This window comes from Chanos chanos, chromosome 13, assembly GCF_902362185.1.
Source record: "Chanos chanos chromosome 13, fChaCha1.1, whole genome shotgun sequence".
Classification (NCBI taxonomy): Eukaryota; Metazoa; Chordata; class Actinopteri; order Gonorynchiformes; family Chanidae; genus Chanos; species Chanos chanos.
In genome coordinates, this window is record NC_044507.1 from 13,972,610 (window position 1) to 13,998,287 (window position 25,678).

Sequence of the window (25,678 nt, forward strand, 5' to 3'; positions counted from 1 at the left end):
GAGCAACAAGCGAAAAAGCATGTTTGGGCTCTAAATGTGAACATGTCACCCAACGCGTGCCCTAAATACACAGTTTCCTGGCTGCTGTTTAAGAATAGTCACCGCATATTAACTCCAGGGCTGCTCTATAAGTTAAAACATTTAATAAGATTTAGGACCACAGAATGCATCTTCTTCTCTGCACACAGGGCCACGCCAGCTGAAGATGTTCAGCACAGGACTGCTTCTGGAAGCACTATGGAGGAACAGTGTAATCCATTTAGACACAGCAGAATCCCGCATGCTCACACACACACAGACACACAGACACACACACACACAAACTCACTAGGGCAGAGGCCTCTTGTAGTGTTGCCTTGAAGAGAGAAGTGAATTAGAGCAGCAAAAGAAAGTAAGAAAGAAAGTGTGAGAGAAATATAAAAGAAGAAGAGAGATGGGTCTAGTACAGTAATACAGAGAGAGAGCGAGAGAGAGAGAGAGAGAGAGAGAGAGAGGAACAGACAGGGAAAGTGAAAGAGAGAGACTGTGAGAGAGAGGGGGCATGTGGGCAGTAGTGTGTCCAGCTGTGGGAGATGAGCAGGAGATTTTCAAAGGGCAAGCAGATAAGGAGAGCTCTTATCCTCTCCCTCAGCCATCTGCATGGCCATCAACAAAGCAGTCAAGATCCACAGGCTGGCAAGCATCTCTTACACGCACGTGCACACACACATGTGCACGCATGCATGCACGCGCACAATAGTAACACCATGACACACCGACATCAGTAGTTGAAGAAGAAATGTCGGCCTACCCACAGTAGATAAAGTCTTTCACACAGAAGAGAGTGGGTACGAATGGTAAATAAGAGACTCTAAGCAAGGGAAAGAACACTGATCATCTGGAATACGGATGATCAAAAGCTCTCTCTCAGTACTGGAGTTTTTCGCTTAAAAGTGGAAAGTTCAGCTTGAAAGGTACACCAGCAGCCTCCCACTTGAAAGGTGACATTTTAGCCTCCGGTCCAGTTCAACTATGTGGCGGCTTCAGCTCTCTGCGGTTACGCTAAACCGTGCTGTCAGGAGAAAAGAGTTTATCGTCTGTTTTCTGGACATAATGTTGTCAGATAAGAATATTTATGACAGCTCCAAAAATCTTTTTAAAGAAATCCAGACGGAAATGACCTCCGTTTCACACAGACTGTCGCTATGATTATCAGACTACAAAGAGCGCTGCTATCTATACCTACAGCTACTCAGTCACTTTGGAAGCCATTCCAGAACAAAAAGACATCATCGTTTAAAGCTCATACAAGACACAGAGCAGAGGCGCAGTGATAAATGAAATTTCCAAACGTGGTACAACTGGGTTAAGTGAGACTTTCATTCAAAAGCAGACAAAACCCACAATGTCCTTAAATCTCAAATGGATTTTTCAAATGCATTCCATGAACAGTAATTTACTTAAGCAGGGTGGGGGGGGGTGTCCTACATTAAATATGGTCTACTTCAACAACGGCACCAAGTCTGGTTTGTAGTTCCTCCCTCAGTGAAATGCTGCACTAGAGAGATGAAGGCACACGTTGGGCACATCTGTGAGGCGGAAGAAGAGGAGGAGGAGGAGGAGGAGGAGAAAGAGAGAGAGAGAGAGAGAGAGCAGAGGAAGGAATCCCTGCTCGCCTTCATGGCGCCCCTCCGCTTTACTCCAGCATCTGCAAGCAGGATGTGCGTTCTGACTGCGCGACTGCAGTAATGTGCTGACGATGCCCGCAGTCATCCACATTGTCTAAGTTTGATCAAAAGCTTGTTTGTGTTCTTCTGACTGACTTTGGTTGTGAGGTGGCATACAGGGTGGGGCGGAGGGGTGAAGAGAAGAACGGAGGCCCTCATGAAAGGCACTAAAAAGGGTTTAGTCCGCCAGGGAGGTGGTGGAAACGATGAATGTACTTACCATCAGAAAACACACACACACACACACACACACACACACACACTGTCTGTTTCTAACTGTTGCCTCTATAATGAGGAGGAGTCAGTTATAAGAATCATCAGTCTTGCTGATGAGTCAAAACACGCTTTTGAAATATGCTGGAACATTTAAATAATGTCCAACACGCCTTACCAAACTAAACACTATTGATTTGAAAACTCCAAAAAATCAATTTACTTACAATTTTGAGAGGAGACGCTAAAAGTTCTATACGACAAACAGCACAGCTGAAGTGAGTGTAATTCTCCTCCAGACAATAATCTAGTCTAGACTTAGACTGATTTACGACTTTCATTACTGGTTACTCCAGCACTGTCTCTGTCAGTGTGTCGGAATCATGGGATGGCTCTCATTAACAACATACCGTCCACAGCCAACCACAGTCTGACCTGATGGAGAAGTGAGAGTGCACACGTTCTGCTGATTAGTTTTATGACCTCTGTGTGTGTGTGTGTGTGTGTGTGTGTGTGTGTACTAGTGTGTTGAGTGAGTGTGGGTCCAGGCTCACCTCCAGCTTCATGTCAGCATAGGCTTTTTCAGAGCTGAGCTCCACCTGCTTCTTAAAGAGCTCCAGAGCACTCTCAGCCTGCTGGGCCTGCTGCCGCTGAGCTTCCCTCAGCCGAACCAGCTGCTCCTCCCTCTCCCTGTATAACACACCACACAGCAGATAGGGATATTCAGCCTGGGTAGAGTATGGGGAACGTGTGTATTATCGGAGGATTCCGTCTCCTCCCTCTAGAATGGAGGCTTCTGCGCTAACTCACTGAGGCCCCAAAAAACCCTCTGTGAAGATCCAAGCGAAACCTCATTTCTATTGTTTCCCCATTACCCGGCAAAAAAGAAAACCCCTCAAAGGATTTCCTAGTTTCTTTGCGTGCACGGTGAAAATCGGAAAGGTACGCGTGGGATCACTACTGTGTCTTGTCAATCTTTATCACCTGACTGGTTGTGCTTTTACGTGTGGACCTCAGTAGTCCTCTCTGCATTTCAAACATGTCTCTGAAACATCTAAAATATACCTGCCATCCATATAAACACAGGCCCAGTCCACGTCTAACTACAGCAGGGAGAGAGCAGAGCCAAAGGGGCAGTCAGAGACAAGACTATGCCCACCTCAGGATAAGACCCACTGCTCGAAAAAGTTGGGTTGCTTGCCAGATCTGCAAGTGTGTGAGTGTGTGTGTGGAAGAAAAAGAGAGAGAGAGTGTGAGAGAGTGAGAGTGAGTGAATGGGGGAGTGAGTGAGTGAACTAGATGTGCTGTGCCACAGCAAAGCCAGTTCTGTCCTCTGAATAAGTATAATTACTCTGGTAATTGCTCTGAACTGACAGGATTATTCCTTTGGCCCAGGAGACAAAACATTTAGCAAGTATTCAAACAAAATAGCCCAGACTCTGAGCCAACGGCTCAACCACACAACGACACAGACATGGCAGTCAAACATTCAAATTAAAAAATAAAATGTTTTTGAAGCTGGAGAGCGAGGTAAGTCATTAATTATGAGGCAGAAAAATGGGGAAAGTGATTTTATTTTAAACTGCATAGCGAAAGGGAGCGACGGGGACTTCTCTAATTTAACTCGTATTACATTGTCACAATACATAATCAAGTTGTGGTTACGCTGACAAACAGCACGGAATTCAAAAGGGTACCATTTGTCATGAAACCTTTTATTCTAATACACAAACATGACTAGAGTGACAACAAAAATTCATTATGTGTCTTCTAAATTACAGACACATAAAAACTTTGGTGGAAAAAAAAAGAGAAATATTCTCTTTGACACAAGGCTTACTGAAGATTTACCTACGTACTGAAGAACTTTTCCATTCATGTCTATTTTATATACACACAAAAGGCAACCATAACAATAACAGGAAATGCAGTCAATGACAGAAAAGAGAAAAGGAAAAGAACTTTGGGACCTTTTTTCCTTATACTGCTTTTTTTTTCTGTATAATTTTGGTCTCTCTCATGTTTGACATCAAAGTTCCAGAAATTGTTTTTCCCTCCAATGTTGTGTACTCTGTAATTATTAATCTGCCTCGCAACACGAAAGCCTTCAGGGCAAAGCCAGACACAAAAGGACCTTCTCCGGATCTTTGACATGGAGCTACGCCCTCAAAAAAAAAAAAAGAAAAAAAGATTCAAAGAGAAATAAAAGAGAAAAAAAAAAAGTGTCACAAAAATAACTGTCTAAACTTTTAAAACTTTCAAGTGGAAAAGAGCCGCGTTGGCTTATTGAGGGAAAGAGAGAGAGAGAGGGAGACAGAGAGAGAGAGAGAGAGGATCTGTCAGTAAAGAGAGACATCACAAATCTCTCAGACAGAGTTTCTGTGTACATGACTGAGTGCCGAGATCAGACCCAACGTTCTACAGGAAGAGCCGATTGAGTTTTGCACTCAGTACAGCTGTACAGACGTACAGAATGTGTGTGAGCGCACAGGAATATTAGAGTATATTTCAGACCTTATTTTGCTCAGGAAACACCTTCTTCTTCAATCTTTTTTTTTTTTTTTTTTTTTTTAAATCAGACTTTTTCTTAGGCAAGTTTCTCTCTAACTATGCTCCGGTTTAACATATAAGCTTGGGGCAAATAGCCCTTTTCTCAGGAGCCCCCTCAGACACTAGAGTAAAAACAAATACTTCATGTTTTGAAAAGACTCTAGATGCAAATATGAGGATCTGCTCTACAGGGATATAAATATTCTTGCTACATATTGACATATCTAATGCATTTCGTTAAAAGCAAATTCCAGAAGTTTTTTTTTTTTCCCCCCCCCTTAGAGGAGAGATCTTTGTGTCTGACTGTGCTCTCTGTGCAGAGAGTATCCTGGGTTCTTCTCTGAATGTTCCTGGAGTGTTGTCAGTGTATATCTATGTGTTTGTGTGCGTGTGTGTGTGTATATATATATACATACATATATATATATATATATGTAACATTGAGGGTGACGCAGGGTGTGGGGCAAGTGCGGAGCAGACATTCTGTCACCATCAATCACAGAGAATGAGATGAGAAGGCAGAATGAGAGATGGCAGAGGACGAATAAAGAAAACGAGGGAGGAAAAGGGGAGCGCCAGCTCCGCCGAAGCCGCTAGCTTTGAATGGGTTTCTGGTCAGAGAAAAGGGAAGGAGAGGAGGCTCAAATTAGAGATGTGCCATAGAAGGAGAGGAAATCCTTCTTATCCCACACTTTAAAGGGCTTTTTTGGGGGAAGAGAAGAGAGGAGGATTTAAGGAGAGGGTGACAGAGCTTCCGCCTAGCCACAGGCCAGACAGGAGGGTCCATTTTCCAAACCTCCTAAACCACAGACGCCTCGATGGGGAGCTCCATTCTCCTCGCGCTGTAAAAGGACTGGAGATGCTGCACCCAGCTCTCCACTGTCAGAGCCGTCCGCTACCTCCTACACGTTTCCATACCACTCTGTTTCTGACGCTATCCACGTCACGCACGAGAAAGTCGAAATAAAAAAAAAAAAGAAAGCAACATTAAATCAGGTTGCTTGACAAACCCACGGAGAATACAATCATCTTGGCTGACAGAGTACATAAGGTAATACTGGTCTGAAAAAGTGCTAATTACGTTTACGGCGCAGCTACCAAAAACAACACAGCTACAACAAATACCTTCTGTCTTAATGCTGGCTAATGCATGGGAAAAGATGTGTGTATAGTGGTGACTCATGCAGCCATGTCTGCTTTTGACATTTTTAGCTTGTACTCTCACACTGAGAGAAAACCCTCAGGTGTTGAACGGGGCACAAACAAGGTTTGAGTGACGCAATGTCCGGTATGATGATCAAAAACCATCATAAACACTCTACCAGGAATGGCAGTCGGGTCTTATGCGGTTTATTTCAGGCCTGAAGCGTTCTCCCTGTCCTTATGTATGTGCTGGCTGTAGGTGGAGCTGAGACACACACACATGCACACACACACACACACGGACGCACACACATATACCTAGAACCATATGGATTCCATGTGAATTACTTCTCTTCTCACCAGTCCAAAGGCAGAGGCCAGAGATGTCTGTGAGCTCATCTTAACGGAATGATAACGAATCCAGAAACAGATCAAAGATCCAAAAAGGGAGGCAACACATAAAACGCAAGAGAAAACACAAAGCTGAAATATTCAACGCCCTCAAAAGAAGACTGCTGTGTTTTTTTTTATCCCTTTCCCAAGAGGGCGGGAGGGAGAGAGAGAGAGAGAGAGAGAGAGAGAGAGAGAGAAGGAAAAAGAAAAAGAAATAGAAACACTGCAGTTAAAGCTGCACCAGTTCCATGACTGACATGCAAATACGTAACATTCAAAAATAACAGCAGCCGTAGCATTAAGAGCAGAAGACTTAACACTCCGCTCATGGTCAAATATTCTGTGTGAGGGTTTGGAGAGAGAAAGGGAGCCATAAACGGCAGGCGCAGAGCAAGAGGGGCGAGGGGAGGCTGCCTGTGATGAAAATACAAGCGTTTGTTTGTAATTTGCACAACATGATCTGCCGCAAATCTGGCCAGTGCCCAAGAGAAGACCCTGCGGTCTGACATGATTGGAATTATCCATTACCAAATCACTTAGCTCAATCTGCTGATGACAGGTTTTTTTTTTCCAAGTGCCTTTATGTCCTTTACAAATATTTATATTGACATGCCTCAGTGCTTTAAAAAAAAAATAAAAAATCAACTAGGGAACGTATGAGGTCCCTGATATTCAGCTCAGTGGTGGAATGTACATTTTGACATGGAAATTTTTAAGATCACCACACTGTTGACCAAAATAATCCTCAACCAAACTCACTACCAGTATACAACTTTCCCCATTCCAGATTTTCGTATTCCATTACCCCCACTTTCCCCAAACTACTAATTAACGAATATATACCAACATGGCAGACAGAAAAAGAACAAAACCTGAACAAAATGAATGTTGATGGCGGGCAGGGTGCATCCTGTCGGACTTTTGACATTGTGTTTGTCCAGGAGTGTTGGATATTCTGATATCTGAGTCCTATGTGCTGTGACAGATGATATGTGAGCGCAGACCACCGGGGTGAGCGGCTGCTGACTCAGGAGGGGCCCCGACACCGTCAGCTCCATGCTTGGTACATTTGAACAGGATTCCGCTCAAGGGCCGCCCACCGGTGTAGCTCTGACCCTCTAAATCAATGTCATTTACCGTCGCTATAAAAAACACGTGTGACACCGTACGCTGTTCGAGCGCCACTCCGCAATTTGTTTTCCAGCGACCATTAGAAGATGCGGTAAGAGCGTGATTTTGGAGAACAAAAAAAAAAAAAAAAAGCAAAGAACAAAATACATAAATAACCAAACGTCTTACAAACACAGTTTGTAAGTGTTTAACATTGACTTTGACCCAGAATTTAACATGACTACATCTGCCATCAACAGTCAGCAGTGTATCTGTGTAGAGTTTATGCCATGTGTTGGTGATGGGCTACATCATCCCACCCCCCTATAGAAGTGGAGGGAGCTTGCGTGCAGGAGGGGCTGATGGGATCCATATAATGCCCTGCGGAAACTGTGACTGCTTTTGATTTAAATGCTTTCAGATGCTCTTTCAGAGGCGCATAGCAAGAAACAGCTGGCTGTTTTTCCATTGATATGCAGCAAGGCACGCCTCCTGAACCTCTCACAGCAACGCGGACTGAATATTTCTCCTCCGTATGGATGGGGAGGCCGCTCCCCTCTCTGCTGTGCATTTAGCACACTTTGGATTCATTAGAAATTTATGGTTATGGTATGGCACATCAGGCATGCATTAACTACACACATGAATATGGAAGATGATTTACAAACAATACAGTCAAAATGAAGCCAAAGCACATTATTGTGGTGGACTCAAAACACATGGTGAAAAATGGAAGTACATTAATATATCAGTGCTGAGCCAACAACATCACGCAGAAATGAATAGTCTCTCAGATGCGGGCACGCTGCGTTTTTACTTTACCAATAAACAAGATTGTTATCTGGTCTGAGTAAGTCTGCAGTTGAAACAACAAACATAAATATAATTTTAAAAACTTTAAATAAAGATATTGAATATTGGGGGGTGCATCGTAACTCAGTCAACTGGAATATAGAAGAGGGGGCAACAAACAGTAGTATGATTTGCTGGGTATTCTCATACCCAAGCCGGAGGGTCACATTCTTGGGTTGTGAGCTCTAATAACTCGAAGAACTCCTAACAGCTCCTTGGAGCACACAGGCCAGTGATTCTAAAGATAAAGCGGCCTCCGACTAACCACAAGACAAGGCTTCATCAGTTCCTGGGCTCCTCTGTGTGACTCAACAGCACTGGAAGATGGTAACTACCATTAACGAAGGACACTTATGCTCATTGTACCCCTGCCAGCCAGGCAGCAATCAGAAAGCCTCCACGACTGTGAGCAACCCCCACCATCAGCCCCACCTGTACGTGTCGACGCCGGAGAGGAATGTGCACGGAGATAAGGTGGCTTCAAATACACATGAGCTTATTGATTTCCATGGCCTACCATCTCTCCACATCAAAAAGGTCACACTGTGTAGAAATCAAAAGAGAAGCCCCTTTGTTCTCTGGCTGCATGTGGATGGGTGTCTGGGTGAGACAAAGCCGCAGGTCCTACGCACGCACCTTTCAACTCCAGCCTAACCTGCTTTTAACTGGAACATTCCGTAATGAGCCCCAGAATCCACTTTAATTGTGGTTGGTAAATTGGCAGTGGATACCAATAGAGACAAGTTCTGAAGACCATCAGGACTAAAGCATGAATACAATAATGAGATTCATTCTATTGCTTCAAAATACCTTAATGACAACAAATAGAATGAGGATTTCAAAAACAAAACAAGACACTAAAAAAAAAAAAAAAAAAAGAAGAAAAACAAGCACGACAAAAAAAAAAAAAAAGAAAAAAAAAGAAAAAAAAAGAAAAGATGAACTCAAACATCGGTTCATCCAGGGAATGTGAGAAAATCTGGTTAAAATGAAGCTCAGCATTTTGGGCTGGTTGGAGCTCTTATCCTGGGACAATCCGACAGGATTGGAGTGATTAGACTGTTTGATGTTGGCCTTTAAATCCCTGTGGACTCGACCCGTCTCCCTCCCCCACTTCAGTGTGAGCTCCGCTGGCCAACAATCCACATAGTCTAAACAGAGGCTCTACAGCAGACAGCTGCAGACATGTAGAGGATGAATACAGCACAGACAAAAAAAAAAAAACAAACAAAAAAAACCACGTTTTATTTTTTATTTTACTGTCTTCACTTTAGGCAATGTGTTTACTACTGAAATCCACATACAGCCATAGTGTAAAGACATACCATAAGCATAGTACTGATGCCAAATCATACCATAACTAAGGGCCAAATTACATCGAAAAGAAATATTTGATTGAAAAAGATCCCATTCTATATGCTATTGTAGAGCAATAGAACAAAAACATCCAAATGAGTCCATGTACAGTAGAAAACGGATCTCAGACTTGCTCACATAGAGAATCGCGGCCTCAGTAAACACAATGCAGAATATCTTTTGCCCAGCATGGATGTGATTAGAGAAGCGGTTACAGGGGGGCTGGAGAGGGTAGGTAGTGAGGGAACTTAACTATAACCACACTCCAAAAAGAGCATGTTTCATTGTTGAAAGACGTAGAGGTTGAAGGAGTTCATTCTCATTTTCGTTTCTTGTTTTAATAGCCATCACTTGATTCACTGCTTTTGTTCAGGCATTGTGAGCTGTTTTCAAAATGTACAACTGCTCTTGATAACATAATTCTGTATGTATGCTAATTTCCTCTGATGATCAGAGACATGGAGAAATGAAAGTATAACTTTTCTCTTTTTTTCCTTCTGATTACGAAGGTTTGTGCTTCTTATGGTGTTGCTATGGTAACGGCAAAGTCAAATCAACGCACCAATGCTCATTTGCATGGAGAGGGACACATTTTCCTTTTTGGTGGGGCTTAAAAGGAAGGGGGGGGGGTGGGTGGGTGTGCATTGCACCTTCATCTGCAAAATGGCAATCATGCTCTCAAACAAACAGTAGTAGACCAGCTGTACAATGCTAATCTGTGCAGTCATTCATAGAGCAAAGGCAGGCATTGGAACATGCACACACATTTGCACTCTCTCTCCCCCTCTCCCTCTCACACACACAAACATTATCACAAATACACAGACACATACAGTTGTGCACCTTCCAGTCCCTCATCCACATCCACACACACACACACACACACACACACACACACATTTGGAAAACATGCAAGGCTCTGATGCGGGGAGCAGATCGGATTTATGAAGTTTCATCACGTTTACATTTTTCAGCTCATCCTCACATCTCTGCTATCAGGCAGAACACACTTGATGTGTGTGCTCAGGCTGGCCTTTGAAGTCCAGAGCTGACTTTAAAGCCGGTCAGAGGTACCTGAGCAGTAGCGTTGCCCATTACGGCTGCTTGAATCAGTTCACTTGAAAGATTCGTTCACTGCTTCGTCCAGCGAATGACTGGCAGGGTCAGACTGATCCAGTGTATAAGTTATCACATTGCTCACACTGCTTGGGTTGTGGAAAAGGGTCTTACATCAGGCTACCTCATACTCATACCTCATACTATACACTCCATGTTTCAAAAATAATATTCCTACATGTAAAAATGTAAAAATAACCCTCTTAGTTCAAATTTCTGTGGCAGAAAATAGGAAAGATCTGCTCCATTTCTTAATTCTTTGCAAGAAATGATAAAAAAGGAATGTATGAGTCGTTAAACAGAGGCGATTCGGTTCATTTCGGTCACCAGAAAGGTTCGTTCCAAAAAAGCTGTCTTTGTGAAAGACCACACCGCCAAACGGCGGGCAGGTTGCAGACTAAGGCCAGGCCGCTCGTTAACAGAGTGACTGTTTAATTAGCTCACCGTTAAGAGTGGAGCTCGACGCTGTTGCCTCTGAACATAAATGGGCAGTCATGTAGCTCGTTAGTAATGATGGCTGATTTATTCATCCTAATCTGTTTGTGATTTCTGCCGCGTCCTCTAGCTGTGTGTCTGGAGGACAGTGACAGTGTCAGATAAAAAGATGCATTTCATCCACCCGTCCGTATGCTATCCCTTTCAAGTTAGGCATGCGAGTATTGTAATTTGGGGGTTGAAAGGAAATGTTTTGGTGTATGAAACATGAAAAGCGAATCCTGTAACGTTTATAAATTATTTACATGAAAATGACAACTAGATGTGATGTCTTTCAGTTAAAACATCACGTTCTGCCTCTGTTGCTTTTTTTTTTTTTTTTTTTTTTTTGTAGCAGAGCCGATAATTAAAAATGGATAACATTTAAATATTTACCGTCTCTAAGCCAAGCGACTGAAACATGACAGATATTGTAACACGGAAGGCATTTGACAACAACAGAGAAACCTACCCAAACACAGCCACTGCTGACAAATTCAAACGCCGTAAAACAGAACAGAGCCAAAAAAAAAAAAAGGAAAAAAAGAGAGAAACTAAAAACAACACGATTTCCATTCATACAGACATAAAGCAGGTATCCGTGTATGAATGTGTGTAGCATTTGTGTTTTGAAAAGCAGGGGAAATTCACAGAGGCTGCTTGTGGCTCAGGCTGTTTGGAGTCTGTGAGCTTACCATTTAATTGTGCAGAACTCATTCGACTTTCATTAGGAGCTCCTTAATCTGTATAAGACCTGGTAATGTGGTAATGTGTGTTATTAATTACTGTGAGGAATTCACTTAGGCCCAACCCTCTATGTCTAGGGGCTTGGCCTGTTCCATTACTTTGCTTTTGATTAAGAGAAAGTGTAAGTGGATGGGGTTTAAATTAAGAGACTATTTAAGTAGAAGCTCTGAATGAAAAGTGCCAAAGGCCCTACTTAGACTGTGGGCTCTAAGGCTTCTATGACATATAAGGCGTCTAGAAGGATTTCTGTAAGGGAGCAGTGTATAATTGTGAGACAGATCAGTTTAAACAGATCTTTACAACACCGGTCCGGCAGGAGCAAGAGCAGCAGATGCCAACTAACTCCTGCCAATTGACTAAATGTACAACTAAGCTAACAAATGAAGAATAATTTTGAGAATAAGCTTGGCCAGCCAATACCGGTTGAGCGCGATATACCATAACCAGGGGCCAAACGAACAATTGACAATCACCTCACAGGTGGAACAAAACTATCAGTCCAAGGTGGAGTGAGAAACTTTGGAAAGAAGAAGGTAGTAAACACTGTCTAACACCAACAGTTACCATGGTAAACCTGGCATCAGCTACTATGTACCAACTCTTGAGAAACTCCTCTCTACTTTCTGCTAATAGACCTGAAAGGGGGCACAGGAATACAAAGGTGGGAAAAACAAAAAGGACCTCAGCACAGAGTAGGTCGTACCTACTCACCCAAAAACAAGACAAGCTTTTTTAAACAGCTCCTAATGACTTCCACATCTCCTGTAGCATTCCTGTGGTCAGGAAAGAGCTTCGGGAACATGGGGAACATCCCAAGCTAACACAACATCTGAGGGGCATGCATAACACCAAGAGATTCTCCAATAACAGGGATATGAGAGAGAGAGAGAGAGAGACCACGGCATCACTTCACCATGTTGTATTAACATGCATCATGCAATGTCAAAGCTGAGGTGTACATTTCATAGGCTTTGTAATTACAACCAAACTACATTAAGGATAAACACTGATTATCATCAATATGAGACTTAATAACACATTTAATGCCTCTGGCTCTGAGGTTTAAGATGTAATATTTTTAGTTTCTGCTCTTTGTTCAACTTTCAGCAGCACTGAGTGTAAAAAGTCAGATACACTGACTTTGAGAGGTCCTACATAATATTTCAGTGCAAAAAATGTTTTGTCACCACCTTTTCATGGCATAACCTTTTTTTTTTATGACTTTCCATTTATGATACCGCTGCATAGGGATAATGAGGACGTCGTCGGGATGAGGCTTTTTAATGCCATGGGAAAATGTGGCATACGTATTGTGCGTGCCGTGAGATGAGAGCTTTTGGTCTGACTAGCGTAGCTCACCTGAGCGACTCCTCCATCTTGCCGATTTTCTTCTTGGCGTCGGTGCACTCTTTCTCCAGTTCGCTCTGCAGGGCGCGCACCTGCACGACACGGTACCAGAGGAGTCACTCATCACACCTTATCAGCCTGGCCTGGCCTGAGCAACCCTCCACACACGTGTGTGTTATTACTGCTGCAGGCAAAACTGTGGGCCCCTCAGACTCCTCACTCTATCTCCTCTCTATCTTCCCAGGGGCCATAGGTCGGTCCAGGCTCTGACTGATGGTGCAGGGGCTGGTTTTGTCTGCAGGTGGACGCGGAGGAGGCTCCAGATGTGCTCCTGACAGCCGCCCGCCGTCCGCCTTTATGACCGAGATTGGCCGTTTGAAGGTGAGGCGGCTGGGCGGCACCAGGTGTTTTCAGCCTGATCTTAAAACTACGGTCTTCACCTGATGGCGCTGGCCCAATTCATTAAAGCCGCTTTTTTTTCTTTTTTTTTTTTTATGACAGCCCGGACGCTTTGAACCTGGAGGTTTTTTTGAGAGGGGGCAGCTCACGTTCCCCTGTTAAAACTTTGAGGTTAGTGGGGTAATCAAGTGTGCTCTGGTCTGCTGTCCGGTTTTGTTCCCCTATCATTTGGGTTCTCCCTGCTTACGCCTGGAAAGGACCCCTGCTTTACAGGGGCACAGCCTAGTAATCAGAGCATTGGTTTACTGTCTAGGTGTTTAATCATCAAAGGGAACAGGAGTTATTGGGAGCAGAGGGAAGGGTTTTTATCTCAAACGTTAACGGTCTGGGCTGTTTTTACTCTAGGGTTAAACTTGTGTATTTGTGTTCAGCACAGAGATCTTGAACTGCTGGAAAACTACACCAAATGTATATCTATATATCTACATATCTATCCATCTATCTATATCTCTATATATCTGTCCATATATATATATATATATATATATCCAAAGAACTTAACATATTTCACCTTTTTCTCACTGCTGTTCCGAAGGTCTGCCATCTCTTGTTGCGTTTTACTCTCTTGGTCCTGAAAAACAAAATCGCAGCATGTTCCAGCGACACAAATCAAATACAGTTTTTGAAAAACACATGCAGGCCTAATAATTGTACATCCAGATTTGGATGTCTGTCTTTTTAAAGGCAGTAGGTCCATATTTGTATTCCAATAATATGTTAAGAGTGGGCTCTCTATTACAGAAGGCTTTACTTAAGAATATGATAATAAACTTTTGATGAAGTTTTTTTTTTTTTTTTACCCTTAGTTGTCTCTGTCTCCTTTGTTCACTGTCCTGTAACTGCTGTCTGAGTTGCACCACTGTCCTCTCCAAGTCTTCAATCACCTCAGACGCCTGACAATTAAAACACAACACGGCTTTCGTGGACGTCTGTTGTGCGCTCATATCAGCGCGGTATCTGCCTGCGACAATTTTAATGGCTCGTTTGCTGTATAACTTATATCAGTTTTATGGTGGATTTCAAATGAAGCTTTCATAAAACATGCAGTTAATTAAAGAGCCTTGTTGCTCTGGTTCTGATTGTATTGTGGTTACTTTAGCAGCAGAGAGGGCGTGCTCTTGCTGGAAGTGGCTCATGTCTGCGTCGTGTTTGGCCTGAAGTTTCTGCACTGTCTCCTCATGCTGCTCACTCAGCTGCTCCTTCTCTCTTAGGAGAGATACACTCCTGAAAATAGTCATTTGATGCATGCTGAGATATTAAAAGACCACAACAACAACAGCAACAACAACAAAAACTCCTAAACATTTAAGAAGATTTTCCTGTGGGTTCAATGGGTGTGCCCAAAATAGGATAAACACCAGCACAACAACACTGCATATTTTCTTTTAACTATAAACAGAATAAAAATATGATAGGAGATTTTAACAACAAAGTTTGCAGTGAACAGAGAATGTTCTTTTAGGTAATTTATGGCACATCACTAAATAACTCAATAACTCCTCTGTCCTAAGATTCAATTAGTCTCCATACTATTATCTGTGCTTTTGCAGTGTACTGCATAGGCTTGCCAGATAAGAGCAAGCCTCTCTCTCCTCCTCCTCCTCACCTGCGGTTGGCCTCTTGTAACTCTGCACTGATGGCTGCAATGTGGATCTCCAGTTCAGCTTTCTCCTGAGTGACCTTCTGCCTTAAAAGATTGCCATTTTCCACCTCCACGGAGAGCTGCTTCACCCGGGCCTCCAATTCTCGCACCGTCTGCTCCTGAAATGTTGGAAATAAACCAAACATGACTTACCACACTGCATCTTCTCACTGACAAAGTATCTGAGCGCCCTTCACACACAGGTCAGCCACTCACAGACACATAGGAGCAGACAGCAATTGAACTGGTCTACAAGGGCATATCAGCAACATAAGCTGAACAATATATGTTTGGTTTTGGGTTGGGTTGCTTTAGTATCCTCATACCTCGGCAGAACCGTAAGGTTTGTCAGACTCTCAGTAGGCAACACAAACATTGTTTGAAGTAACCCTCCCAGGTAAACAAAACTAAGACAAACTCAAAAGGAAATTCTTGAATAGATATGATAGTACAGAGTCGAACAGTGACAAAGTTTGAATGGAGGCCAGGAATTGAGCAGTTCAGCAGCATTCTTCTGCTACTCTAACTGGACACACTAACATCTCTCCCTTTCTCTTTCTTCCTTCAAAGGCTTCACAGAGGTGAGATCTGATCAGAGATCAGCCTTTTAACCGCGTCACATCTGACGGATCTGTAAACCCTTTGTTCTTTAGCAGATCAGAACGCAGCGGCATCCGAAAAAAACGAAAAGGCTAAAAAGTTTAATGTGAAAAAGTCATCCTAACCGACTCTGCAGCTCAGTAAAGCTTCTCTCCTTTCAGACGGCCTCTAACTGTCCTCGTTCTAAAAGCAGAATAAACCATCCCTAAACACAAGCAGACAGATCTCTCTCTTTTTTTTTTCTTCTCTCCCCTGGTATGTAGGATAGCAAAAGCTGCTAACTAAAAGCAGATACCAAATGAATAGCAGTGAAACGGGACTTGCTGTTGCTGAGCCGGCAAAGACAACACGTGCCCCTAGTCTCATCCTTAATGGAAGCCACTGTCCCCCCACAATGGCAGCTGGAATGTAGGTTGATATATGTGATGACAGACATTTGATTTAAGATACGCAGCCCAGCTGATGAAAGTGGCCGACGATGACAGAAGCTGTTTTTTTTTTCCCTCCTTTTCCTTTTTTTTTTTTCTTTTGGAAAGCAGTGTCGGAGAATTGAAAAAATAAGCCTTTGTTTGAGCAGAGTCCAACACAGGACCTGAGAAAAATTAGATGTTTGTGTTATGACACTGTCTAGAGATTAATCCAGTGACCTCTGATGACACAAAGGACCTAAAATCTACAGTAATTTCTAAAATATCTGATTTTAATCCAGTCGTGCAAATCAATATGTCATCTATTGATAGCTCACATCATTCATTAAATACATATCTGTCTAAGCTATTATCCTTGTCGCTGTTTGAGACTGGAGGCATGAAATAATTACACAATGTTTTAGTGCACTGAGAGGAAAACCCAAATGACAACACTGAGCATGGCTTTGGCATATTGCCCTGAGAGAGAAGTGACAAGTCACGTAGATACCCCTATCTGTGGCGGCCTCTCAGCTCAGAGACAGGCACCTGAGAAAGAGCACGCACTGGCAAAGTAGACGTGCCTTTACGCGCGCACACACACACACACACACAGACACACACACATGCATGCACGAAGAGGAATCACCTGTGTGACAGAATGTAAGACATATGACAGCGCAGTGAAACTACAGTTTTGGTGTAAAAGAAATGTTTGTATGATCGTGTTAATTTGGTATCGTCTCCAGTGAGGGATACAGCATTGTGGGAGGTGTACAATATGGGTCAACCAGTACTGTGTGTTGCCAGCTTTATACAGTTATGTTACATAATACAAAAAGCACAGTTAAACTTGAAGGTCGCGTTTTCAGAGAGAACAAGCAGAGGTGTTAATATAATCTGTATATGCAAAGGACTTTCATGTGTTGATCCATTTTCAGACATCTGAAATATCTCTGTCCTTACCTTTCCTGTGCTCAGTTCTAAGGAGAGAGTTCAGTTCTGGGAAGTCACTACAGAATGTGGTTGAGCTAGCTATTCATATTTTCAATTGAACAAACCAGATCAGTTCCCATACTGCACATACTTTTGTAGTCAACACATGATAAAACATAAACTTCATGTCCAAACAATACCAAAGTGAATACAGAAACTGCTTTATTTCTGCTTAAAAAGGTGAACTCTTAACTCTAAAACCACAGAAGTGCCATGTCTGGTATCTAACTAGATTAAATGAATAGTGTGTTTCATTTGGTCGTTTATTAAATGAAGCCTGATGAAGGATGAATTCATCATAACTTCAACTGGCCTAAGTCTATTCCTCCCCGTTGCTTTATCAACTGAAATGCAAACTATTTTATGACATGACATTGCTTAGCCTAAGTCATCAATCTCAATCTTGAGGAAATAAACTTTAGTCAGAACATTCTGCACGTAGCAACCTTTGTCAGAGCCTGATACTGGCATCTGGGATAAATGTATTAAGATCTGGCAACCGCAGAAAGGACTCCACTAAAGCCAAGATTCCTGAGGGAAGCCAGGGCAAATCAAAGGTGAAGCCAACTTTTTTTTTTTTTTTGGGGGGGGGGGGGGGGGCTCAGAGGTAAATGGTTGGCGTCCCAATGGTTTCTCACTCTAAGCGATGAGACTTATTTGAGAGACAGTATTATGGCTGCTGGCTTTTTCGTATTCACCCCACAGCTTGGAGGAGCAATCTTTTTTAAACCACTGTAGTGCCGAAGCACGTCATACAGAGGAATGATGAAAGAAGGCGAGATAAATGCTTTCAAAGAATGTAGCATTGAGACATCAAACACAGGAGCTGCAGCACACACTACCTCACCTCAGCTGACATATTGGCCTTATTGACAATTGGAGACTATGTAGAGAGGCAAGGGGGCTGGGGGGGGGGGGGGGGGGCAGAAGGAAGCACAGGAGGGTTGAGGAGGTCAGCCTAAACCAACACAACGGGAGAACCTAATTTCCAACGACAGAGGCCTCTTTCATCTGTGGCCCTGCCTGGAAATGTGCTGCGTTTAATTATTAAAGAGGGGCCTTGCTCCGCTGGGTCGGCATGCGTTTGAAGCTTCTTAAATTCGGCCCTGCTGACAGACCATGGCCAGGCGCCTTTGCGTGTACACTTACCTGTGACAGCTAGTGAATGCTAATTTGTAACACACAAAACTCATTAGGCGTCACATTGGGGCCACTTTGCTTTGTTCTTTTGGAACGGACTGAGCTCTCCTGCCCATCCCAAACACAGCGCTTCACTGTTTCTACGGCACCCCTCGGGCCCACACCCCTCGTCCCAGGTCGGCTCTAATCAAAGACCACAACGCGCTCTTTGTTTCGGGCACGCTCGGAGCACGCACGCGCTGGCCGAGGGACGTTTACAAGGTGAGAGGAGAGGAAGGGAGGCCTAAGCCTTTGGACTTGACAAGACAAACATGAGACAAAGAGGCAAACAGAGCGCCGCGGCTCCACTTAGAAGAATATTTTCTTTCAGATGGCGCTAATATAAAAACAGCCCTTCTGAGCCAGTGTCGCATGGGTCAGACAGTAGCTGGGCAGAATGTACACATATTGGGTTACACTCACCGTGGCCTGCGTCTGGGCGCTGTACTCCGCCTCCATCTTAGCCAGACGTTGGTTGGTGTCCTCCAGCAGTTCCTGGATGTTGTCCGTGTGCTTTTTCTGCAGCTCAAACTTCTCCTGCTCCATCTGGGTTACTGCAGCATGTAACTGACAGGGAGGGGTTGCAGTGTCCTCATCACAAGGGTAATCAAACCCTCTACCTTCACTGTCCTAATTACCAATGAGAGAGAGCTACCAATTTCCCTGCTCTGTTCTGACATACATCTCACAAGACGCTTCCTCGACAAGATGGCTTTCATCTTTGGGTGCGCTGACACAGATCATACAGAACATAGCTTTGCTATATGTGAATAACTGTTCTTGATGTGTGGAGTTACACAGAGAATGATTTACTGGGCCTGAAACAAAAATATATTTCAACTGCCTCCAAACAAAGAAACATCTGAGGAAAATCTAGAGAACGTATAACATGTGTTTTCCACAATAATAAATACACACACATCTCCTAAAACTAAAAAAAAAAAAGAGAGAGAGAGAGAGAAAAAAACGGATTTTCCAACTCAAAGGATTTCTAGGCCTTTCTAAACTCTTGGACTACCTACGTTTCAAAGCTTTCCTCCACCGGCTCTCGCCGCTGGAGGGCTGGGCCTGTGGAAATCGAAGCCTTTCAACCTTTCTTTACCTTCTTCTCCCATTCGTTTTTCATAGAGTCAGCACTTTGATCCGACATTTTCTTTAGCTCTGCGATCTGCTTCTCTTTGCTCTCTCGAATGACCTGAGATTCCCGCACCAGGCTTTGAACTGTGGGGAAGAAAGACCAGTCAAACAAACAGCACCAGGACTGGCCGCAGGGCATCCCTCAATCCACTGACACGGGGCCTCAGACCACAGCCTTCACCTCAGACAGCAACCTCACAATGTTCTAGACTGAGGGAGAGCAGCTAGTGAACAAAACAGCCCAGAGATGTGAGTGTAGGGTTCATCATTTTTATCTCACATGACAGAAATGTCACAACGAAAGCAGGGTAAAACATGCAAGACTTGGTAAACCACACAGCAAATTTGTCAGTTACTATGTTCTGTCAATGTATGTGTGAAAAATCATGAAACAGAGAGACCTCAGAGTATTCAGTTTATTACCTTGCTTTATGCTTTAAAAACTATATGTGCACAAACCCACAAGAAGTGGGAGGCATTCCCACAAACACACATTAGGGTCATTACGTGTCAAATCAGACAGAATCCAAGCAAGTGGTTGCAGCACTGTCTCAGATTTTGTTCAAAGTTTGTCTATGTAATGTTTGGGTCACAAAACTTAGGCCTGTAAAATATTTTTATTCAGTTCCAATGTTTTTATATCTTTTTGGCTCTTGATATTTTTTAATTTTTACTCTCCATGTTTGGGCATTAATATCTTGAAAAGTATTATTCCTAGCCTCATCAGACTTTACAGGACGGAAGACAAACATGTTCTCAGTATGACTGAACCATCAAAAGTTTGTAGTGCATGCCAACTGATTTTCTATAAGGCCCTAGATTTGGGATAAAAAGTGCAAAATTCCTAAACGAGAGTGATATTGAGGGTATTATGAACCCTTTTTTTCCTGCACCCATAATGGTATCAATATACCATATGGTATATTTTTTTCCTCAGATACAATCGTTTATTCAATTTGTGCCAAATATTTGAGGTCTCTACCACCAATGAACAAGAAGTCATTAAGAATAAAACAAGGCATGAAAACATATTTCGGTCATTTTCATAGGACCAAAATGGTATGTGGGGTAGCTAGTAGGAACATGAAAATGTATGCGGAAATAGCTTAATGTATGGTTATTTAGTGTACAAAGTGCCAGTGTCCTTCCACATTCCCTTCGTAGATAAATACACAAAAGGTAAAGGCATTGTTTTACCTCTAGGAAAAAAACGTAGATAACAAAGAAGCAGGGTCTTCCCTTATTATCTCTACTTATGTGTGTCCCAGCCTCTGAAATATTGATTAGAATAAAGAAATACAGGTTTTCTGTAGACTCATTTTAATGTAGGTCACTAATGCAACCTATACTCTTTACTATCAGGGCCTCGTTATAGAGAAAGGCATTAACTCTGACAGATGCTATATTCAGGGAAGTGGATGAATTTTATATCCCATGTTTAGAAAAGAATAAGATACTCAATAAAAAAAAATATCAATAACTCAGATAACTTTATTGAAAATCATGTGCAACGTAGCAAATCATGTACTGGAAAATTACATGCGATGAAAACTGCAATATCTTTACATGACCTCTTATTCAGGGAATACTGACATCCCCTCCTGGTAAATGTCTGGGGCTGGGATAGCACAAAGCACATGGATGGCAGGCACCCAGCAGATATCCTCAAATGTGCACCATTTGAATGAAGCCGCTGGTCCGTTAGGGTGCATGAATTTCACTTTGTAAAGGACAAGCGACCCACTGCGCGACCTTGCCGCCCTACAGAAAACATGCTTATCCTTTATTTCTTACAATTCCTATGACACAGAAATTCAATAGTCATGGAGATACTGAGACAAAAAATGTGATCCTGAAATGAACAGTTTTATGCCATAGGTAAAATATCTCTCAAATCTGTGTCTATATTTGTATGAAGGAAAAACAGAAGGACATTGGCACTTTGTATCCTTAATAGCAGTACATCAAGCAATTTCAATGCATATTTTTATATTGGATTATATTGTATTAGCAGCATAATGGAATGACGCATTATACTGCTAATATAATACTACTCTATAGACTATAGAAAATACAGCTTCAATTTGCTTTCTTTGAAAACTCGTATAAATGGATGGACCAAGAAAGGAGGCCATGCATAATCCATCAGATCACAGTTCCCATCCCATCTTTCAAAGGAAAGCTTTAAGAAGAGCGCCTGCGGTCCACTCTGTAATAAAGTAGTCCTTGTTTATGACGTGCAGGTCTTGTTTAGGACAAGTGTGTGTGTGGGGGGGGGGCTGTTTTAAGGCCTCTTAAAGAGCTCTTTCAGTCAGACACAGCTGGAGAGCATTGGAGAAGACCAGAGTGGCCTAGCGCTTGATGGAGTGGCTCTGAGCGAGTGTGTAAACCAGCGCTTGTGGTGTCCTCTCACCTTTTCTCTCCAGCTTACATACCGTCTCCTCCGCTTCTTTCTGTTTGGCCCGGTACACGCTCTTCAGCTCTTCGATCTCTCCATTTTTTCGGTCCAGAATCTGAAGGAGAGATGTGACACATACCAGGGAGGCACTGATGACAACATGTGCATGTGTCTGACAGCGCTAACGTTCCAGACCTTGCGGCTAATCTTAGTCACATAACTGTGATTCTGTGGGAATGGCCTGGGGTAGAGGTTTGCAGCCCTGACACCGACTGGCAAATTCCGACTGAGGATTACAAAGGATAGCAATCTTATTCGAGAGCATGACCACGGGAGAACTTGCCTTTTCCCTTTCCTATGTATCTCTGACTTTACAGCTCAGATGCTGACATTTAAGAGACAGGAAAGGGAAAAGATCCTGCTTTTTGGGCTTTTCATCCCACTAAAGGTTTCTCAGTAAGCATATTACCTGTAACAGTGGTGTAACCTCAAAGCAACCCAAGGTAAACACTTCTGACCTCTGCCGTTTTCTTCAGTGAAAGAGGAAAACTAAAGGGGAACTTGAGCAGAACCAGAGTCTAGAACCTCTGACATGTAAAGAATAGAATCAAGGTCAAGTTTGACAAATTTGTTTAAAGGTATACATGAAAAGAGGAGGAAGGGCAGACAGATTCGCCAAAATGACACCGGTGTGTTTTTACATCTGTAACAATAAAATATAGTTTTTTTTTAATTACATGAAAATGGGACACAAATTATGACACTAAAAGCAAGTAGGGCACTATTCAATCCAAACCACAAAGAAACTGGGAACAGTGGTACTAACCAACCTTTCACAGCAGTCAGTCAGGCTTTTGGTACATTATTTTTTTTTTCTGCGGGTTATAAATAAATGAATTAGGGTTATATGAGTCTTGTAAATGGATCTCAGAGGACAGCTGAATGACAGCAACTTGCAGTCTAGTATCTCACCTCCCAGAGACCTCTGGGGCTGGCACGTCTCCACAGTGAACAGGCCCGGCAGTACCGGTTCTGCAAGTCCTCAACAATCTGCCCATTGTGAGACACGGTGCAGGGCCTGCTGTTATTGTTCCGCAGATGTAGTGCAGGTCTTTGATGAGGCGTAGGAATTCAGAGATCCTCCATGGCAGAGGAAGGAGGGAGCCAAGTGCAGGCCTTATTTAGCCAGCTCCAAATAAACCGCAGCTCAGCTAGGCCTTGCCTCTACTGGCACAGCCAGTGTGACTGGGATCTAAACGATAAGATGCCTGGGCCCTAGAGGAGGTGGGGGGGCTGGGATGGGGGGGGGGGGGGGTATTTTAGAAATGTGTTTTATCTGATGCGCTTTGCTCTCTTGTCGCTAAGCAGCGGGGGCTGTTTGTTTTCCCTGCTGAGGCTCTTTTGATGGGTTGACTCTCCACATGTTGCGTGGGCCGCGCCGGGGAGTTCAAAGGCGAGCGGCCATTGTCCCAGCTGGCTGGTCAGTGGCGTTGTGGCCTGGGGTCCGTGTCATACGGAGGACCCAACAGAGATCAACACCCAGCGGGAACTATGCTGGCTGTATCTCAGGAAAGCAAGCACGGGGCCTGTCGTCCGACCGACCCGCTCTGTGTGTGTGTGTGTGTGTGTGTCCATGTATGTGTGACTTGTATTTATAAACCCATCAGAGAGGGGGAAAAAAGACACCTGGCCAAATATTGACATCCCCCCCACACCAACTTTGATGAGTGAGAAGTTCTTTGATATCCGTCTTTCCCATCAACAGACCATTGCTGATAAGAGATAAGAGTATCATAACCAAGTACAATTTTGAAAAATAACATGCTATTTGGAAAATTAATTAGCTAACAATGTACAGAAAATTTCAATAAATAACTGGCAAACTCATCTAAAGAGAGTGATTGTGGATACTATGTGTTCCCATCAGGGAAGCATAGACAAAAATAGTCTTCAAAGGGATACAGCAGTAATAAGAGAGAATACAGTACAGCTCCTAATTTGAGATGTTTTTTCAGAGCAACGCACGCTCTCTCTCATGTCGCCTAATACAGGAGGGTGTTAGCAGATGCGAGAGGAGCTGAGGGGATCATTTCAGAGAGCTGGTCTGTCCTTGAAACACAGGCGGCGACTTTTTTTTTTTTTTTTTTTTTTTTTTTTTTTGAAAAAGCCCCTAAAAGTTATTATTTTTTCCCTCTGAAAGTCACAGAGCCCATCAGAGGATTATTTAGGCTGCTTTTTGTCCGTCAGAAGTGCACTCTGTTGCTAAGCTTGTCATCCTGCAAGAGGGGCGGCTGCTGAAGATGAAAGCCGTCAACCGGGGGAGGGAGTGAGTGAAGGGGGGGTGGGGGGAGGGTGGTAAGGAGAAGTTCACGGAACATTTAGGGACATACTATTTTCCCATCGGCTCCTTAAAGCATGCATTTTGGTCACACACTGCAAAGTCATAACAGGGTGTAAAGGACGAGGACCAGAGAGTGTTCACTGGGCTGGGAGGAAATGCAGCTTTTAGAAGCACCATTTTTAGGCTTTTATGGCATTTCTGATACTGAAAGACTCCAGGCTACGAAAACTGTAACTGTCTCTCTGCCAACAGGGCAGACAGGGGCCATTTTTCCTCATTTAACAAACATACATTCATTGGTATGGACCTAAGAACAATTTCCTCATGGACTGCTCTAAAGAAGTCTTTGATCATTTTAGGAGAAAGACGTCATTTCCAACTGGAAAGTTAAACAGCCAGTGTTATATTATGACAGATATGTCAGCAGATCACATGGTAAGTACTTAGATACCGTACAGTATACAATTCCATGATATATAAAGCCAGACCTTCTTATATACTTGTGATATCTCCTATCACGCTTTTCTCTGTGGCCTAAAGCGACCAAAATTTGTCGCTTAAAGGGAAACAACGGGGGTAAATGAAGCAGGTTTGGACCGAACCGTAAGCTGTCACATCGCGTGAAATTCGTGCATGAGGTCCATGTGAAACCAGTACACATGAGCACGTAAGAGATGAGACGTTATTGATCCATGGTGGCTATACAATGAGGAACCTTCCTTCTCATTATTCACGTCCAAGCTGTCTGTCAGAAAATGACCAATCACACAGTCCTCATACATTATTCATGAAGAGGGTAATTAAAACACAGTCTTTCCTTCTTCACATACACGTTTAAAAGTGTTGCCCCCCCCCCCCCCCCCCCGCCCCCTTTGAAGTCATTTTGGAAGGCTCTGGCATGTTATGCAAATTGGATTGGACAAGGATTGGTCACAATCTGTGTGTAATTAACATGTTTTTTCCCCCCCGTAACGAAACCCTCTCAGTGAGGGGAAGGAACAAGTCGATCTGTCTTTGTCTGTGTGAAAGCTGAAATGGGGAGAGTAAAAGGAAAGAGTGAAAGAAAAAACAGAGGTGTTTTTAAGGCTCTTGAAAGAGTCTGTCTACCTTCTGAACATCAGCGTCATGTTTCTGCTGCATCTTCAGTTTCTCCTCCTGGTGCTTGGCCTCCAGAACTTTGGTCCTCATTTCAGTCTAGAAAAAATAAATCAACAACCATGCACATCATTAGCATATTTTCTATGAATGTGAAATATACTGCTGTGGCATTACACCAATAGAGGCATTTTTGAAACCGAGAGTCCAGGAGAGTGTTCGACAGAAGTCAGTATTGTGGATTTGACTAAATCAACAAACAGAAAGAATATTGTGTTCCAAGACTTAAAAAAAAAAGCCAAAGAGAAACTGATAAAACCTGGGGGACCATCTGTTTGGCAAAAATGATGATGATTGAACCTGATTTGAGGAGAGAGATGAGGATAGAATGATTCATAAGCAAAGAGACTAAAAGGT

General features: G+C 43.1%; 1 protein-coding gene across 1 annotated transcript in view; it reads right to left on the bottom strand.

The window, feature by feature from the left end:
- cep112 (centrosomal protein 112) overlaps positions 1 to 25,678 on the bottom strand; it is a 94,233-nt gene that overhangs the window by 49,390 nt on the left and 19,165 nt on the right. Inside the window, exons 8-17 of the mRNA XM_030790251.1 lie at positions 25,274 to 25,360; positions 21,841 to 21,940; positions 19,393 to 19,511; positions 18,714 to 18,857; positions 15,073 to 15,227; positions 14,561 to 14,690; positions 14,267 to 14,359; positions 13,978 to 14,037; positions 13,020 to 13,099; positions 2,474 to 2,609 (exon numbers count right to left, since the gene is read on the bottom strand). Coding sequence (XP_030646111.1) covers positions 2,474 to 2,609; positions 13,020 to 13,099; positions 13,978 to 14,037; positions 14,267 to 14,359; positions 14,561 to 14,690; positions 15,073 to 15,227; positions 18,714 to 18,857; positions 19,393 to 19,511; positions 21,841 to 21,940; positions 25,274 to 25,360 — 1,104 coding nt within the window. The remainder of the gene's footprint in view (positions 1 to 2,473; positions 2,610 to 13,019; positions 13,100 to 13,977; positions 14,038 to 14,266; positions 14,360 to 14,560; positions 14,691 to 15,072; positions 15,228 to 18,713; positions 18,858 to 19,392; positions 19,512 to 21,840; positions 21,941 to 25,273; positions 25,361 to 25,678) is intronic.